Source organism: Mauremys mutica, chromosome 1 (assembly GCF_020497125.1).
Source record: "Mauremys mutica isolate MM-2020 ecotype Southern chromosome 1, ASM2049712v1, whole genome shotgun sequence".
Classification (NCBI taxonomy): Eukaryota; Metazoa; Chordata; order Testudines; family Geoemydidae; genus Mauremys; species Mauremys mutica.
In genome coordinates, this window is record NC_059072.1 from 244,643,031 (window position 1) to 244,663,259 (window position 20,229).

Genomic DNA, 20,229 nt, shown 5'->3' on the forward strand with positions numbered 1-20,229 from the left:
CTATTAACCATTTTAACTCTCTTCTTCTTTTTTCTTATAAATAAACCTTTAGCTTTAGTTACTAAAGGATTGGCAGCAGTGTGACTATTGGGTAGGTTCTGAGTTGACCTGGCTCTGTGGCTGATCTCTTGAGATCAGAAGAACCCTTTGTTTGATGACACTGGTTTTCAGTAACCACTCATCAGAAAGTCTAGTGCCTGGGGTGAAATAAGGGCTGGGATGGGTAAGGAGACTGCATTTTTGATTTCTTGATAACCGGTGTGGTGAGACAGAAGTTTACATTTGTTACTGGCTTGGTATAGTCTAATGCTAGAATAACCACCAGTCTAGGGGCGAGTCTGCCCTGTTCCTCAGCACTTTGTCCTCAGTCTGGCATCCTCAGCTGTGACCCACTGAGACATGATGACAATCAGATGCAGCTTTCAAAAGTTATCACTGTTCATCCAAACAGGGAAATGCCATGAAGTTGTGTATAGAGCCTCACTTCACCTGGCCAATTAAAGTGACTAATTTATCATTAAATGCTGGGATGTTGGAAATTACACAACAGTAACAACAATAATACTAAGCAACAGAGAGTCCTGTGACACCTTTTAGACTAACAGATGTATTGGAGCATAAGCTTTTGTGGGTAAAGACACATAACAATAATACTTTGTACCCTTGGAGGGGGAGGGGGGTTCTGTTCAAAAGGGCTTTACAGACATTATCTGAGCTTCACACCATTGGTCAGTAGTTAGTAACTAGAGCTCATCATGAATTTTTTGTCGGAATGACTTTCCAATGAAAAACACCCTTTTTGTGAACATTTTCCTTGGGATAATTTCAGTTTTGAAAAATAAAAAGGATTTTTCCATCCAGAAAAAAGCAAAGTGGCAGCTCCCCTGTTACCCATCTGGAAGGCTCTTGTCATGTTCATGTTCTCCCTGCAAGGACAGCGCTCTGGGGTGTCTTGCCACACAGAGAAGGGTTGAGGAGGACCAGCTATTTTGGCTATGCAGGGACTTTTGGGATACAGGGGGCAGGGCAGGTACTGCCTATGCTGCAAAAAGTGTCTAGTTAAGGGAAGACAGCATGTGCCACCACACTACAGTAGGGGCAAAACACAGCTAACTGCCCAGCTTCCTATTAACCACTCACTGTTTGCAGACAAACCATATTTACAGGCAGCCATGCCACCAGCTGGCTAATTTGCTAAAATTGGTAGTGCTGGCAGAGCCTAAAGCTAGTAAAACATCAGGTGAAACTACAGCTAGGATTGTGCTAGTCTTTGTCTTATTAGCCGTGAAAATGCCCTTAGGGCTGAATCCTATTACATACTAAATCAGGAGCATTTTGGGGTCCTGCTCCTGTTACTGGACTTACACAGGCTCCCTAGTCTGCTCACATGCATCCAACTGCAGGATCGGGGCCTTGGTGATTACAGCTTTTTGTTTAAAAGAAGTGCAAACTAAAATCAGGACTGCACCAGTTTCATCGTGTTTTCCTATCACTTTAAAGCCTTTCTCAAAGTGAAAGTTTGCTGGGTCTTATCCCATAACACAGACTTCATATATTTTTTTAATTTAAAATGGCAACAGTATTAACAACAGGAAATATGCTGAGATGCATGAACATTACTCAGGGCTTGGCTACACTTGCAGGTGTGCAGCGCTGGGAGTTACAGCTGTCTTCGTACAGCTGTGTAGGGAAAGCGCTGGAGTGTGGCCACACTGACAGCTACCAGCGCTGCAGTGTGGCCACATTTGCAGCATTTGCAGCGGTGTTGGGAGTGGTGCATTATGGGCAGCTATCCCAGTGTTCAAGTGGCTGCAATGTGCTTTTCAAAAGAGGGGGGTGGGGTGGAGTGTGACAGGGAGCGTGGGGGAGAGAGAGAGTGTGGATTTTTGGAGCCAACACTGTCAGCTCCCTGCCTTGCAAATTCTGACCATTTCCCCAACCCCTCATTCACTCTTAAATGCGGACGGACTCCCTCCCCCCGCCGTGCTGTTTCTCTCCTCAAGCAAACACTAGGCTGTGGACATTCATCCCCCTGCCTGCCTCATTCACAGCAAACAGGAGCTGTGTTTGTTTTTTAGATAAGCAGCTCTGGGAGCCCCGAGTTCACAACAAAACAAAGAGAGGCATCATAACAAAACAAACAGAGTTCTTTAGTTAAAAGCATTATGGGAAAATTCTGGAGGTCAGTTACAGCGTAGTAAGATTAATCACTGTTTATACTGGCACTCCAGCACTGCAGCACCAGTGCTGCAGTCGTTATTCCCCTGGCAGATGTGGAGTACAGCCAGCGCTGTAGCCAGGGAGACAGTGCTGTATGTGCCTTGCAGGTGTGGACGGTGAGTGAGTTGCAGTGCTGTAAAGCCACCACCAGCGCTGCAACTCTCCAGTGTAGCCAAGCCCTCAGAATATTTTCACACACATACTGTATCCATACTAAGGAGGAATACAGAGCTAACTACGGATTTGCCATGAAAGACCACAAAGGATGCAATACCAATCACACCAAAAATTATGCATTTAAAAGTGAATGACATCAGCAGAGTATCAAACACAGTTCTTGTGGTTCCAAACGAGTAATAGACTATATTGGGGAGAGGAAGCGGGGGGAGCAATAGACAATTACCTGACAGATAAAGCTGTTCTGGTCTATCAGGTAAATAATATGCATTCTTTTGAAAACATTAATTATATAACAAATAAATACATATACTTTACAAAACTGGACAAATCCATCTTTACTCACTAGGCCAGAACAGAGGAAGGGTTTGGGTAAATAATTGAATATTTTCAAACTTCTGTGACTGACTTAAAAAATACACAGACAGTAACGCCCAGATTCTCAAAGGCATTTAGGCACCTAATGCCCACTGATTTCAATGGGCCTGAGTGATGCAAATGGGTGTTAGGCACCTTAATACCTCTGAGGATCTGGGCCTAGCGCATGGGCTGTTTAAACAAACTGTCAAGCGCAGGGAAATCCGGCATTCAGACTGTCACCCTTCAGCCACACTCTTGGTCATCTTTCTCTTTTTGGAACAGAACAGCAGCTGTTAGGGACATAGTGTGTGCCTTCATTTTGAATTGCTAGGGGTACGTCCATACTACCCACCCGGATCGGCGGGTAGCAATCGACGTCTCAGAGTTCGATATATCGCGTCTCATCTAGACGCGATATATCGAACTCCGAACGCGCTCCCGTCGACTCCGGAACTCCACCACCGCGAACGGCGGTGGCGGAGTCCACGGGGGAGCCGCGGACGTCGATCCCGCACCGTGAGGACGGGTAAGTAGTTCGAACTAAGGTAGTTTGACTTCAGCTACGCTATTAGCATAGCTGAAGTTGCGTACCTTAGTTCGACCCCCCCCCCCAACAGTGTAGACCAGGCCTAGGCTTTTTTGTTGTTTCTGTCACAAATTTGATAGCATCTGAAAACAGTATCAATATTGATAAATGAATACCAAGTGAACATCAAACTCAATGCCGTCCTACTCTCCCCACCCCCCGCCCACTCCCACTTGACTGTACAGGTTTCTTTATGTAGGATAGCTGTAGTCTGAAACCCTCTGAACCCTATAACACATACTAGTGAGATAACAGTTACATTACTATGAGCCACACCTTGTTTATTTCAAGGAACACACCTGTGGGAAAAGACTGGCTGACTCTAGGAAGTTTCACAGGCCCTTGTTTTTTCCCTGCCTTGCCCTTAGTGTAGTCATTGACACTTGGACACAGAGGGCGTAAACCACTGTCAACTCTGAGGTGTAGCATGTTACATCCACTTTGCCCAGGTGTAAATGACTACACAGTGTAGTCATTTACACACTGTGCCAGGCGCTGAAGAATCTAACTGTCTCTGTCTAGTTTGGTCTGGGCAAGCTCCACCCCAGTTCAGGGTCAGCTACAGCAATTGTACTGTTGGCACAGCTCTGCTGGGAACGTTGACACCCCACATGGACACTAGGAAGCTTAGATCACTCATCCACAAGGGTAATGAAGTTGCTTCTAATTTGCAAAAGGATGTAGAGTTATAAAATGTGTTTCCAGAAATAAAGCAAGCCTCTGTCAGCAGTAGAACCTCAAAGTTACATTTGGCTACCTTCATTAAGGTGACACTGAACGAGTTCACAAGCGGCAATGTGTGTGATGTTTCTCCTAGAGCCCCATAAAATTCCTGGGGCGAAAGAAAGGAAAGAGTAACAGCTTCTTAATATGATTTCAGAGGCCACATTTGTTCCACAATTGATTTTATCATCACGACGTATTAAAGAGTCAAACTTTTATGGGCCACAGCTGTGCATGTCAGAGAGAGAAAGCATTAATGGAACAGTAACAACACAGAGATAGACAAGATTGAAGCTGAAAGCACTTTCATGCCACAGCTATTAAAATAAGTAGAGAATAATACAGGCTAAATGTAATGTCTCAACTGAAGAGCTGAGGAAGGGGAAACTCTGAACTATTACGAGCATCAGATAGTAAATTTATGTTTCTGTTGCTGCAGTGGCAATGCTCAAGGTGCCCTGCTTATCTGTCAGGGAATCTATTTTGCCTGGCAAAAGGGAAACTTTCCACTTCTCTGAATAATGATTATTACATGTTTCCTAGGGCAAGTCTACACTACAGCACTACATCGATGCTGTAATTACTCCACCTCGGCGAGAAGTGTAAGCTATATTGGCGGGAAAGCATCTCACACCCCGAGCGATGTAAGTTAGATTGACTTAAGAGGTAGCGTAGACCTGCCTGGTGTCCCCTGAAACAACTTATGGAGAATAACAACACAGATAGGCATCTCACTGAGCACAGAATCTATCTTGTCAGCTGCTTTTATTTGAAATTCAATAGATCTGAGACATAATGGCAAAACCATAATGAGTTGTCTAATCAATGGGATTTAGAGCTGAGAGGAAGCTGGGGAGTAAATAAACTGCAGGTTAATAAAATTTTCGATAACACTGAAGATGAAATCCTGTGCTCGATAAAGAACTTTTGCCATTAACTTCAGTGGGGACAAGTATTCACATTATATTTGGAGGGGCTGCAAATGCCAGTGAGAACAGAGAAATAATACAGGAAAACGAGAGCTATTCAGGACATGAGCAGAAAATACAAAAATGAGGCTAAAGGGAGAAAAGCAAACTAATGCATTTGGGGGGAATAATCCAAAGCACACCCAATGGGAGAGACAGAAATCTGAGAAGTAGTCATGCTAAAAGAAGCTCCAGGGGAGGAACACAGTGTAGGGTAGTAGCCATGAGTTTGCAATGGGATTTGCAGGGCCCTACTAAATTCATGGCTCATTTTGGTCAATTTCACGGTTACAGGATTTTTAAAATAGTCAGTTTAACAGTTTCAGATATTTACATCTGAAATGTCAGTGTTGTGACCATGGGGGTCCCAAAAGAGGGTCACAGGATTGCTACCCTCACCTCTGTGCTCAGAGCTGGGCAGCTGGAGAGTGGTGGCTGCCAGCTGGGCTCCCTGCTCTACAGCCAGTGCTGGTGTCAGCAGCAGAACAAAAATGAGGGTCGCAGGGTCGGGGGGGGGCTCACTTTGGGGGGGGAAGGGGTGGCCTTACAGGTGGGCAATCGCCCAGTACCCCATGGTTAGGGGGACACCATGGTCCTCCAACCCCAGCCAGCTCAAGGTCCTTTTAGCCCCCGAGTGCTGGGCCCTGAGCTGGGGTGGGGCAGGACAGGGCAGGGCAGTGGGTGCCCCACCTGGGGGCTCCTACCGTGTGCCGGGCTCCAGCTGCTAGTTCCAACAGGGCTGGGACTTCCTCTTCCTCTGCAGGGACTGCTCCCAGAGCCGGGTTAGACCCACCTCCCCTGGCAGAGCTGCATTAAGGTTTCCTGGGGACCTGGACTAGAGCAAGTCACGGCCCCTCCCCACCCCTTCTGCCTGTGCCCCCACCCCCGTGCCGCCCCTTCCACGTGCAGTCCCACCCACAGCCCCACCCCTGTGTGCCGATTCCACCCAGGGTCCCCCCATTCTGCCCTCCCCACAGCAGCCCTGCAACCTGTTTGCTCCTTTCTGCTCCCTGCCCCACTGTGGCTCCAAGACCGGAGAAGCTCTGTCCGCGCCATGGCCCAGGGCTGCAGCAAGGAGTGAGAGCTCCTCCAGTCCCAGGGCTGCAAAGGGGTTTCAGGTGCTAGGGCTTTCCCCGCCACCCCTGTGCTTCTGTGGGGGACCAGGGTGGGAGTGATGGGGCTCCTCCCATCCCAGCCACCCGGTGCTTCTGCTGGAAAGCAGGATCAGGCGCTGGGGCTTCCCCTGCCACCCCATGGCTTCTGCCAGGGATGGAGTCAGGGGCCACTGGGCTAAATTCCCTCTAAGCTGTGTGTCCGGGATTAAGTGCCGTGCAGGCGCTTAGGGCTGCAGTGGGGAGAGATGGCCCCGACCCAGAGCCAGACCAGCCCCGGACCTGCCACAGCCGGGGAAAAGGTGCTGCCCCCTCTTTCCCCCCCAGCCCAGGTGTTACTGTGGGGAGAGCTGGGGGGGGAGTCCTCTCTCCCCACCATAGCCCAGGGAGCCCCACTGCACCCTCAGACCCCTCATCCTGAGCCTCCATCCCCAGCCAGAGCCCTCACCCCCTGCACCCCAACCCTCTACCCCAGCCGAGCCCCCTCCCACACTCCGAATCCTTTGGCCCCACCCCCACCACATGAATTTTGTTATGTGCATTGATATGGAGCTGGAGGTCAGCACATGGTAGGAGCTCCCTATCCCTACAATAGCCAGATTTCATGGTAGGGCCCTAGTGATGTGGCAGTAAAAATCCTCAATACAATTTTGCCTGCCAGTGTGATTGCACTTGGGATGATGCATTCAGTTCAGGGCAGAAATTTACCGGAAAGACAAGTGACAACCTAGAGAAAGTTCAGAGAAGAGCAACCAGAATGGTTAGGGGCCTGAAGGGGCTGTCTTGAGGAAAATTAAGAGTAAATTTTGTCTAGCTTAGCTCAGTAATGCTGACGTGGTGCCATGGTAACAGATATCTGAAAGCCGTAAATTCCAAGAAGGGAGAGGAATTCTTTAGGCTGGCATGAGGGGGTTATAACAGGAGTAATAAAATAAAAAGAGAAGGAAACCTTAGGCTTAATATCAGGAAAGGCCTCCTAACAGGATCCAGGATCTTCCTCCCCTGCAGAAATACTTGCAGATGGAGATCTGGGTGAAGGATCAGAGCAGAAAAATCTGCTCCCCCCTCACACAATTTCCCTCAAATTATTCAATAGGGGTTACCCCCATGCATTATAGTCAGCAGTTCTGCCCCAAAAGTCAGATGAAATCCTAGGGGATGGAGAACAGGCCCTCTATATAAAAGCAGAAGGTTAAGCACCATTGGTTGCTCTATAAGGACTTTCCAATGACCACAGCACAGCACAGTTGAAAGGAGTCATTTCGAGATCTGTAGCATTCAAGTACCTGGGTATTTCATAGCATGTAACAGATTATATAGCCAAGACAGGCCTTTCCTGTAGGTTCCTTAACATTGTTGTGAAAGAATATAGATTTTGGGCAGTCTGGATTTACTACATGGATTTAGTAGGTTACTAGGCTACCAAGGTAGAGGGTGTGGACATAGCATAGTTAATTATTAATACAGATCTATCTCCTCTTTCTGGAAGAGTCCATTACTTTACACATGATTCCTTCAACCAGAGCATGGAAAGAGATAAACAACAATTAAATGTGTAAAGATCTATACATACCACATTAAAGATAATCTGAGCATGACTTGTAAGAAACATGTCATCAGTACAAAAAAAGACCCAAATGACAATCCAAAGTCTCCTCCTAAAAACAAGATAAAAAGTAACAATTTCCTATTTACAAGAAAATATTGCTTTAGTTAAAAACTCTAAAAACCATTCTCTTGGAGTCCATATAAAAATAATTGTGTGTGTGTGAGAGTGTTTTCACATATATAATATGTTTATATATATATATATATATATTTATGGCTTTACATGCTGAAATATTCTAGATTAAATGAGTAAATATAAATGAACTATTAATTCTTTTTCTCCACTTCTTCAGTTTTTATAGATTCTTCCCCTCCGTCAGATAAGAAGCCACTTCCATATTTCTTCATTTTGTTTTCCACTTTGGTGAGTCTCTGCTTTACTTTGAGTTGGGTTGAGTTGTATTCTGCCATGAGCCTAGCAAACCTAGTCTGTAGATTGTCCAGAGTGCTTTCAAGTCTTTCTACTTTTTCTTCCAAGTCTTTAGGGTCAGCTCCTGCTTTTGCCGCCTCCTCATCTATTAAATTGTCTTTCATCAGAATTTGCCGCCCTTTCTCTTCCAATGCCTTTTTGGCATCAGGATATTCAGTGAGGGCTTCCATCAAATCATCTTTGGACAAACAGAACAGATCGGAATAACCAATGCTCCTGATGTTGGCTGTCCGTCTGTTACCAGATTTGCTACCTTTGATGTTTAAGATGCTGATTTCTCCAAAGTAGCTGCCATCGCTTAGGACAACAAACTGTGTTATGCCATCATCTGCCACCACAGCCAACTTCCCCTCCTTAATGATGTACATTTCTCTCCCAATATCCCCCTTTTTGCAAATGTAATCTCCAGGACTAAAGACTGTAGGTCTCAGCTTCAGCACCAGCTCAATAAGAAGCCCAGCTTCACAATCCTGGAAGATACGCACTTTCTTTAGCGTGTCCAGATGGACATTGATAGCAATTTCAGCCTTAAGTTTGTCAGGCAGGTTTTTAAGAACTTCCTTCTCATCTACTGTTTTCTTATTGGTCCAAAGGTAATCAAACCACTTAATGACCCTGGCCTCCAAATCCTTTGTCACCTTTCGGAAATGCATATACTGTTTTATGGAATCAATTTTGGCCTGGAAATCTGCCCTGGAGGCATTCATGTTGGAAATCATAGAGCCTACGTTACCAACAATAGTAGCGAAGATCAGCACACCTACCAAGAAGTCAATGACCACAAAGAGATACTCTTCATCTTTCACAGGAGGCGGTGTTTCTCCAATTGTCGTCAGTGTCAGAGTTGACCAATACAAACAGTAAATATACTTTCTGGACAGACGTCCATATTCTGGATGGGACACATTGGGATAGACCCAGGAGTCAGTTCCAAACCCAATAACCTTTGAAATTGCAAAATATATGCATGCATTCCAGTGGATGATGATAAGAATGTACAAGACAAGATTTCCAATCCGAAACATATTTGGATAGTTTGTCCTGGTTTCTGTGCGGTCAAAAAACTCAAATAACCTGGCAAACCTCAGCAAGCGGTTAAACCGTAGTTCAGGGTAGTTCAACCCAAGTTTTAAATATGCCAGGTCTGTTGGTAAAAGAGAGAGCATATCTAATCTGAACTGTACGGTAGTAGTGTAATGTAGTCTTAGTTTCTTTTCATCTTGGACTAGTAATCCTTGTTCAAGAAAGCCTTAAAAGAATAAAAAAATAACCGTTTTTTGTTATAATACATTAGAAGATGGACCACAAACCTATAATTAGTCAGAAACAGGCTGCAGCTTATGCCTGAAGGATTCCTATTTGCTTGCCAATACTGAAGACATTATTGCATTTCAAACTTATAATATATATGGACATTAATGTACTTTCCATAGGTTTCTAGTATAGTTCATAAAAAGATATTGTATAAGCTTTATATTTAGTAGTAGCAGTAGAATTACAATAACACATAGAGACCTCAACCAAGACTAGAGGGCCATTGTGATAAACATTCGATATACATTAAGAGACAGTACATGCCCCCAACGAGCTTACAGTATAAAGGCCCCAAACTCACAAAGACAATTATTTGGACCACTGAAACATGGAGCCCTAATGAAGTCAGTATAGCTCCATGTGGGTGTTGGTTCTATCTCTGCAGATCTCATTGCAGGATCAGGGTCCAAACAGATAAGCCACACCATGAATGGGAGCATTATTACCCCACCCTCCCGCAATGTTAACAGAGATTAAGGGCCAGATTCTGATACTCTTTCTCATGCTGAGTAGCACTTTATTCCATGATTAGTCTCACTGAAGTCTATGGATTAAGATGCTCTTCAGTGTAAGGACAGCAAAATCAGTCTCTAAACGTATGTCTACACTACAATTAAACATCCACAGCTGGCCTATGCCAGCTGACTCGGACTTGCAGGGCTCATGCTAGGGTGCTGTTTAATTGCAGTGTAAGCATTAGGGCTTGGGCTGGAGCCCAAGTTCTGGGACCATCACCCCTCGCAGGCATGGGTGGCAAGTTTGTAGAAATTTTGGTGGTGCCCAGAACCCACCCCCCCAAACTCCGTCCCCACCTGCCTAAGGCTCTGGGAGGGGGTTTTGGGGGGGGAGGTCTGGGGTGCAGGTCCTGGGCTGAGGATTAGGGTACAGGAGGGGGTGAGGGGTGCAGGCTTTGGGACGGAGTTTGGGTCCAGGCTCTGGGCTGGGGCTGGGGGCGTAGGAGGGGGTGAGGGGTGCAGGCTCTGGGAGGGAGTTTGTGGGTGAGAAGGGGTGTGTGGGAAGGGGGAAGGGTGCATATTCTGGGAGGGGGTGGGATAGGAGGGAGTGCAGGGGTGAGGGCTGTCGCTAGGGCTGAGGCTGAGGGGTTCATGATGCAGGAGGGGGCTCAGGGTTGGGGCAGAGGATTAGGGTGTGGGGGGATGAGGCTCTGGCTGGGGATGAGGGGTTTGGGGCATTGGAGAGGCTCAGGGCTAGGTCGGAAGGGCAGGGTAAGGGCAACCTGCCCTGCCATTAGGAGATGGGGGGTGCTAGGACCCTGAGGCAGCAGACAGCAGTTCTGCTGGGAGCCGCTCCTCATAGGAATGTGCTATTCCGGCAGCACAAGTAGGCACGGGAGAGGCACCCGCCACTTTCTTTCAGGCAGGGACACGGCGGGGTGGGGGGTGGGTGGAAGACCCACGGGGGCCAGGGGAGAGACCCAGCTCCAAATATTGGTGGAGCACAGCCCCCAGCCCTGAATGCTCGGGCACCTCGAGCCCATATAACCTGCCGCCTATGCTCGCAGGATCCTATAGCCCATGATCCAGCCTGAACCTGAACATCTATACACTGCAATTAAACAGCCCCACGAGGACAAGCCCCATGAGCCTGAGTCAGCTGGCATAGGCCAGCCGCGGGCTTTTAATAGCAGTGTGGACATACCCTAAGTGACCTGCTCCAGGTCGCACAGCAAGTCTGTGGCAGAACTGGGAACTGCACTCTAGAAAGTTGCAATCCAGTGCTAGCCTTAACCACAAGACCAATACTCCTCTCCCGATTTAAGTGAATAACCCGGGCTTAGTGATGCAGACAAATACGTGACACAATATGAAAAACTAATCTATATTTTAAATATATTTATTTTAAATATATTTATGATAAGGAGGCTGAGTTTACTTTCTGCTGTGAATTGTTTAAATATCTCCCACGGCAATAGCAGATTTTACCTCCCTCCTGCAACTGTTGTCACCATTTTACTCATGTCATTTGCTTGGTTGCACAGAACATAGTATTAAAGTTCTGGTTCAAATCCACAGCAAGAGAAAAGTTCTTAGCAGAGGCTGTCACAGCACTCTTGCAGGCAAACTGACTCCGTCACCTCATGACATACTTTTTTTTACACAGAGAATAAATAACCTGTAGAATTCATTGCCACAAACTATCATTAATGCCAAGACATTAGCAGGATTAAAAAACAGTACTCAACATTTATATGGATTTTAAAAAATCCACCATTATAGTATATAGGGTTGTTTTGTTTTTGTTTTTAAATTTGGAAGGGATATAAGACAGGGAATATAACAATCTGTAATTGAGGGGCGATAGGAAAAGCCTTCCCTAAACACAGGTTATTCCATAATTTCCCACCTCAGAGTTTCCTGTGTTTTCTTCAGAAGCATCTAGTTTTAGATGCTGTTGGAGACAGGATATTGAACTATATGGGCCACCAGCATACTGATCCAGTAGGGCATAACCCATGTTATGTCTGAAAACAATGTAAAATCCTAAGAGGACTCACCTGTCCTGAATCTGACGAATGTGTCCAGTATGTAGATGATATCTGAGCTATAGTCCAAGACCACCCATAATATAATATGTTTAGTTTGTAGCTCATCAAAACAGGCTCTAAAAAAAACCACAAAGACACGGAAGATTTCATTCCTCTTGTATAAGTAGGCGCAGAGAGTACTATATGCGTATTCTGAAAGCATTTTAGCAACTGTTGCTGGCACTGCACAGGCTATGGACATCATGTCTGCACTGGAGTATTTGCTGTGAATTTAAATGTAATGACTTAACATAATGGGATATTTCTGAAACCAAAGGTCTTACATAGCAGGGGCAAATTTCACATATATACACACATCCCACACACGTTACTCTGCATCAGTTTTCTCAGCTCAGATCCTCAAGATCTCACATCACAGCATCAGAGCTACAACCAGAGGAGGACTGTACAGAATTCATTCAGATCCCATCAAGTTAATTCTTGGATCAACTGGAAGAAGGTTTGCTCCTGCATAACACAGGGCACATCATCTCCCATGCCTCCCAGAGGCTAAGTGATCTACCTCCATAGCACTCCCATATGACTCTGATACACTGAGTCCGATTGTCCATTTCACATACTCCAGTAATATCTTCCTGCCACTGAAGGAAAAGCCATGTCAAAATTCCTCATACTAACTTTAAATGACTCTTCTCTGCCTACTCCCTGATCTTGCTTGCCATCCACCAGTCTATCTATCCCTTATTGATCACCACAAGTTTCTCCATAAATGGTAACGGTGCCTAGAGAAATACATTGGCTTAGTGTCACTTTGTACTGTAGCCACTAGATGGCACACAGATGCCATTGCAGGCACAGATTTGGGAATGCTTGCTGCCAGTCAAAGACTTTTTAGGCAGACAGACAAAAATCATCAGGCCACAAATCCTAACTCATAAAGACGACGTATGAATAAACTATACAAAGGGGTTGTATGCAAAGACACCCAAGAAATTTTATAGGGAGATAGAATGATCCAATGGGGAATTAACCAAATTGTACACTTCTAAATGCTACCTTTAAGGAGAAAATAAAACTGGAATAAAATCCAATAACTACCAGCCAACCCCTCATCTGTAAAAGTAAAACTGCATCTTCTGCTATAACTGCCTCTGATGGCACCTAGCAAGCGGTCATCAAACTTCTATCCCAGGAAGGAAGAGAAAAGAACATTTCAGTGACAAGCACTCTGGGCTCCTATGAAAATGCAGAAAGCATGAAATGTACATTCTCAGCTTTTGTTTCGCAAAAGCAGAGATTTACAATTGAAAAAAAGAGAATGGAGAGGTCTTCTCAACCTATCATAGAATCACAGAAATGTAGGGATGGAAAGGTCTTTGAGAGGTCATGTCCACCCCCCTGCCCTAAGACAGGACCCTGATGGATGCTAGGACCATTAAAGGCTCATTATTTTCCAAGTCATGCCTGTCCCCAGCCTGGTCTCTTATGAAGGAATTAAATTCCACATTAAACAATCTAATATAGTATCAGGATTGTTAGAGTTTTAAAGCTGCCTCAAAAAAGGGAAACAAGGAGGGTGAGGTAATATCTTTTATTGGACCAGCTCCTGTTGGTGAGAGAGACAACAAGAAGATCTCTGTGTGGCTCCAGAGTTTGTTTCTCTCAGAACAACCACAGAAGTTGGTTCAATAAAAGATAATACTTTATCCACCTTGTCTCTTTAATATCCTGGGACCGACACGGCTACAACTACACTGCATAATGAAGAAACAGCTTTTAACAAGAGTGCTATGTTTTTTGTACAAAATGAAAGAGAAAGAAAGAAAATGCATGATGGTGCGGTGTGATATAAAGGTTTTAACAGCATGAGTTTAGCAGTAAGTTCTGGAGGTAATTCCAAATGAATGCTGAGAAAATCTTGATAGTGCCCCATCCGGTGTGTGTGGAGGGGCACATTTTTTACCAAAAAACTATTTTAAGAGAACATCTTAAATGTTATTGGTAATATTTTCAGCTCCCTCTGCCTGGAACAACAGGTTTCATTAGGATCATGAGTCCAAATATACAGACTTGGAGGGAGAAGAACACTCTTCAAAATCACCTAAAATAGCATTTTTATACAGAATATCAGGATTTTAAGGCCCAGGGAATTTGGGGCCTTTTAGGCTAAAGGCATAGAAAGAATTTCCATCTTTCTGGAATTTCCTCTCATCAACAGTAGAAAGCTCCTGTTTATATCCATGATTGGTGGCAAGATTCTCCTAGCATAATCCTATCACTGATGCAGTACTCACTTGTCCTACACCTCGAGAGCTAGGGGTAGAACTTTTATCTGGCTTGTTGGGCTACTTGTGGGAGGTGGAAAGTAATGGCAGCTGTTTTAATCTGTTCGGGAGAGACAGAATAGTGAGCAGAGTGCAGGGAGTCCAAAGAACATGATATATGTACGGGACTCTTAATTTTATCCCATAGATATCGTTTCCACATATGTAGTGTGCATATGTAGGTGTGTATGTATATTATATACATGCACTTTAGAAGAACAGAAACCAGAAAAAAGGATTTGGAACAGATGTCTGACACATAATCCTAAACCAGGGATCGGCAACCTTTGGCAAGTGGCTCGCCAGGGTAAGCACTCTGGCAGGCCAGGCGGGTTTGTTTACCTGCCGCATCTGCAGGTTTGGCCGATCGTGGCTCCCACTGGCCATGATTCGCTGTCCCAGGCCAATGGGGGCAACGGGAAGCGGCGCAGTCCGAGGGATGTGCTGGCCGCCGCTTCCCACAGCCCCCTTTGGCCTGGGATGGTGAACCACAGCCAGTGGGAGCCGCAATCGGCCGAACCTGTGGACACGGCAGGTAAACAAATTGGCTCGGCCCTCCAGGGTGATTACCCTGGTGGGCCGCATAACAAAGGTTGCTGATCCCTGTCCTAAATCTTTAAAAAAAATAAAATAAAGACATATCCTCAAGAAAACTAATTAGTGAATGAGCAATGCAGCAGTAGTAATGGGGAGGAAAAAGTCTGGGCACTATATTAAAATAAAAGAATCAGGTGGGCTTTTCCAGTTCCAGACAAGCCAGGCACTCCTTCCGCAACCTAAAATAAGCATTAAATATAAATCCATACCTGCACACTAGCATACACCAGTTATAGAATACTGGGGTTGCGATTATGGTCAGCCACCTATAGTACAGGTTGCTTGAAGGATCAATCACAAAGATCTCCTTTTTCTTCCTGAAAAGTAAAACATGCAGAGGTACACTGGGGGAATTTATTTCCATAAGGAGGTCATGTTTTTGATCTCCAAGGCTGAACACCCTTCTAGTAGATTGTAATGGTTGCAGCTCAGTTAATGACAAAGGCATAGCACCAAAGGGTGTGCCATCCCTGCCGAAATCCCACATATTACTCAATACAGCAGCTGAAGCTTTTCTCATTTGACTCAGTCTATTCCTACATGCCCCAAAATCCAAGGAAATCAAAAGGAACTAGAAAAATTTACATAGATGTAAAAATAACACTGAAACGTGCTATCATTAAAAAAAAAACCATTCTGAACATTCATAGTATAGGTACCCTTCTTTTAAACTGAAAACAAACCTATTTACCTTTCCCACCAGCCAAGAATTTTTACCAATTTCTTCTAAAAACCACAACAAAATTGTGATAACCCTGTTCCTGGAGTCAAAGAGGTCATTGCCTACTTTGCACTCTCAAAAGAATAACCCTTTCTCTTATAAGTCAATCCCATTCTTTTCTCTTCTGGTTTGTTTCAAAGAATCTTAGACTTGTGTGAAAGGACAAACCCCACTGCACACTGTGGGAGGTTGACTGAGCTTCCTCTAGAAAAACCTTTGGTTAAGAGAGAAGAATCTATGTCCCGGGATCAGAAAGAATCCATCCAGAAGTGGCATTCTTAACTAGGGATACTACAGCAATACGGTACCTACAGCACACTCTATACACATCTGTGATGTATTCATTATAACACACCTCTCAGAACCAGCGTTCATTCTGCACATATAACACTCATTCTCTTTCCATCTTTTCTTCTTTACATGGCATTGAACTAAAGCCAACCCTAATCAATGGGAACGGAGTTTATAAATTGCTAATTAGGGAACAATTGTCTATTTACATAACACTAAGGGCCAAATGCCCTGCTTGATGTAAGAAATCACAACCACATTGAAGTCAATAGAGTTTCTCCTGCTCACAGTAGTGTAAATAATGGAAAATATAACTGAAGATGTTGAATTGGTCAGTATTTGTATCAATATAATGTTTTTGTTCTGTGCCCCACCTTGATTCTACAGATATTCTGAACCATGACCAAGCCTGTACAGACTTGCAAAGGAGACTGCTGTTAACTAATAGGGCCTGATAGAGAAGGCAATTTCTTGCCTTCTCAGGTGATCAGAGATCATTTGAATTCCCTTTACTGCTCAGCCTGAAGCAGGGGTGCCAGAACAGTTGGGGGTGGAGGGCTGTAAGGATGAGCGACAGGGTGAAGAGGAGTGAGCAGGGGGAGAGGTCTTGGGGGAAGAAGCAGGGTGGGGGCATGGCCTTGGGGAGAAGAGGTGGTGCGAGGGTGGGGGCTTGGGCAAAAGGGGTGGTGTGGGGGCGGGGCCATGGTTCGGGCGGCAGTGGCCCCCTCCCACTTTTAGGGAACTTCCGCTACTCCTGGTCTGAAGTTAGTGCAACAAAACATTGGGAAGGTGCCAAGGACAGGCCTGTATGCTTGGGAAGATGCTGCAGGTTCCTTGAGCAGTTGCAATTTCAAATTTGAAATTTTATTATAGCTTTGACACAAGAACACCCCTGCGGCTTGGGAAAACACTGACTGTAGCAGGAGTCTTGCTCTGAAGACTTAACTACTCCATGTAAGGCTCTATGGTGCAGGAGGTGTGTTACAACCATACATTCACTAGTAATACTTACTCCTCTTTTTTTTTATCATCTTTTTTGTCGTCTTTTTTCTCCTCTTTCTTTTCCTCCTTTTTTTCTTCTTTTTTCTCCTCCTTTGCCTCTTTCTTTTCTTTATTCTTGCTGTGTAACACAGTGTAACATTTAGCAATGTTCCCAATTTACCAGGCTAGGCTGGGCGAGGCTAAGCGAGGCTAGAGGATGGAAGTTGAGGTGGAATAAAGGAGGCTATAGAGCTGGGTTTTGCGCCTACAGAAGAGGAGAGGGCAGGGCTTCTCAAGTAGGCCATCCACCCATTTGGTATAAATGGGACCTGTATTACATGATCTACGCTCCAGAATTAACAGTAGCATGGTACGAAATCCTGTTGGCTGATTTTGTGAGAGATTAACGCATGCTTTATCAGGCAAGTAAATACAATAGTGTTTGCTTTGTTTATAGTGAAATGTTTCTTGTTTGCTTGACTCTTTAAAATTCAGGCAATCAAAAACATCTATTTCATGGCATTAGAACTTGAAATGGTTCGACAGTCTCAAGATTTGCTTGGTCCTTTGACATACCCCTAACCCCAACAGCAGCGACTGCCTGTTTAAAGCTGTGGTAGTGATTAAGTAAAAAGGGTCAGATCCTCCTCTCACACTTGTTTTCCTCCTGGGTAACGCCATTAAAATTACCCCGGACTTACACCAGTGCAAGAGGAGAACCATAGCCAATGTTTGAACAAAGCCAACCAAAGTGTGGAAACAAGCTTTTGCTGTCTATTCAGCACGGCAGTGTTATTCAAAATCTGAACATGAAAGGTGAAATTCTGACCCTCTAGAAGTCAATAGGAATTTGGTCATTGACTTAAATGGGCCAGGTTTTCACCTCACATTTATTAATTGTTCCGTAGACAATAAATGTAAATGTAAATAAACAAATGGTGTTCTGCTACTGCTCTCTCTTCACACTATTTCCTGACATTCAACAGCATAAGAGATAGACTCAAGCTGCAAGGTTCTGGTCCGGATATAAACTCTTCTAGAGTTCATATCTGGGGTCTGCTTCAGCCCAGTACAGAGGAAGCAGTCCTCTATTTGATTTGAACTTCCCCAAAGTTTGGGGTTGTTCAAATCCAGGTTGTGGTGGTATGTCTCCATATAGACAAATAAACCTTTTTCAGATTGGATGGAAATTATTTGCTAGAATTTTGCCACTACTTGATTGATCTTTAAATTTTGGGCCAAATTCTTTTTGTGTAAATGGTGAAACTCCATTGAAGTTAATGGAACTGTATCAATTTATACCAACAAAGAATTTGCCCCCAAAATTTCTACATACAATGTTTGTATTTAATATTTTTGTTCCCGAAGTAGACAGTGTCCTCATGCTTCAGTTAGGAAAGCATCAATATCCCTGACAGTTTAATGTAAATGGGCCACTTGCAAGTCTAAAACTGTACGTACGAGCTGTGGCTTGGGTGGTGGACATGGCATTTTCCTCCCAGGGTGTCTGTCTGTTCCACTCTGATCTGCACACGCTAGGGGCTAGTCTACATTGGCAGCACTGCTGCAGCAGCGCTTTTACGTGGCTTGTGTGGTCGCATCAGAGCGCTGGGAGAGAGGTCTCCCAGCGCTCTAGAACATCCACCTCCACGAGGGGCATAGCTACCACCGCTGGGAGCATGGCTCCCAGACACCCCCGCCCCCACCAAAACTTGCTGTACTCGGAGGGGGGGAGGTGTCACACCCCTGAGCGAGAAAGTTGCAGTGCTGTAAATTGCTAGTGTAGACAAGCCCGAGGTCTGATTCTGCTCTCACATCAGTGTAAATCAGGAGTAAATTTATTCACGTGAACTGAATCACTCCAGTGTGAAGCTAGAGAATACAAGAGCAGAACCACCTATCAGAGAGGCATGTAGAAAAATCCTATTTGCAGGATCTTAGCCAATGGGCACAGCAGGGAAAAATGCCATGAGCTCACATCACGTGTGTTCACCACATGTTCTTGCACATGCCTCTCACAGCAGAGAAAGCTTATGCTGCGGTTTGTAGAGTTACCTAAGAACATGCCAATTTTAATGAGAGTACAGTATTTTAAGGGACAGGACGACAGTGTGAAAATATATTCACTAATTTTAAGATAAGTGCAATTGGCTTGGAAATATCCCTTACCCAATGGTAATAAACACGAGCCCTGATACTGCTACTACCACACTCCCATTGTGATGCAGTAGGGCATGGTTATTTGAAAGACCCCTGCCTTACTTTGCTGGGAGGATTCAAAATCCTAAAACCATCCCTGTTTGCATACGCCAAGAGGTTATTTAAATGTTCACCAAACCAGGCTTGAGCACAGTCAACACATACAGTGAAACTTCACTGATGCCCATGAAAATCCAGGGAGCACAACTGTAGGGCAAAGCTAGTCTTTGTGTTGATTGTCTGATTAATTGAAAGAGCTCCTAAAGTCCTACTACACATAAGGCCAATCAAATAAGTTTTTGCACATCAACCCACCTTAGCAGGGCTAGCACAACAGCAGAGGGTGCTATTCACAATTTCATTTTCTTTACCATTAGCCTTCTGATCTTGTGTGACTGCATTTTAAAGTCAAATATTGCCATTCCCACAAAGCTCTATGCCATTCAGAAACACTCTTGGGTATCACATTATCCCTTCTGAGAGCAAGCTACTATGCTTTTGTGTATGACATGAACCCCATTCATAACCACTATTCGTATCAATGCACTGGTCCATGATACTCAAAGTGTTTGGCTCCCAAGGGTGGTTGTATCACTAGGGCATAATATCAGAGGGGTAGCCGTGTTAGTCTGGATCTGTAAAAGCAGCAAAGAGTCCTGTGGCACCTTATAGACTAACAGACGTTTTGGAGCATGAGCTTTCGACGAAGTGGGTATTCACCCACGAAAGCTCATGCTCCAAAACATCTGTTAGGGCATAATGTTTCTTTTAAAAAGAGCTGTGCTGCTGCACATTTATAAGCCTGATTATGCAAGGAAGATTCATTTGACATGGCTAAGCAATCAAAATGTATCAGTGCCATTGAACCATGGAAGGGGTGTTTTGACAAAAATCAGTAGTTAACCCACTCATCAGTAGATGGCTGTTTTTATTGTGTTTGGGGATGGAATTTCCCCTGACCCGCTCCATTTACTACAGGTATTCACTGGGGGCTGGATTCACTCGCCTCTTTGTTTAGACACTGCTCTATCCATCTCCCCGCTCCAAGACACAGTAGCTATTGGCACGGCAATGTTAGTACAATGCAAAAGCACTCTGAAGACTCGCCACTG

At 44.7% G+C, this 20,229-nt stretch overlaps 1 protein-coding gene across 1 annotated transcript in view; it reads right to left on the reverse strand.

Annotated features, from left to right (window-relative positions):
• Positions 1–7,894: 7,894 nt before the first annotated feature.
• The window catches only part of CNGA3 (cyclic nucleotide gated channel subunit alpha 3), a 63,485-nt gene continuing 51,150 nt past the window's right edge, over positions 7,895–20,229 (reverse strand). The window contains exons 6-8 of the mRNA XM_044984155.1: positions 15,135–15,242; positions 12,014–12,120; positions 7,895–9,433 (exon numbers count right to left, since the gene is read on the reverse strand). Coding sequence (XP_044840090.1) covers positions 8,022–9,433; positions 12,014–12,120; positions 15,135–15,242 — 1,627 coding nt within the window. The 3' untranslated portion in view covers positions 7,895–8,021. The remainder of the gene's footprint in view (positions 9,434–12,013; positions 12,121–15,134; positions 15,243–20,229) is intronic.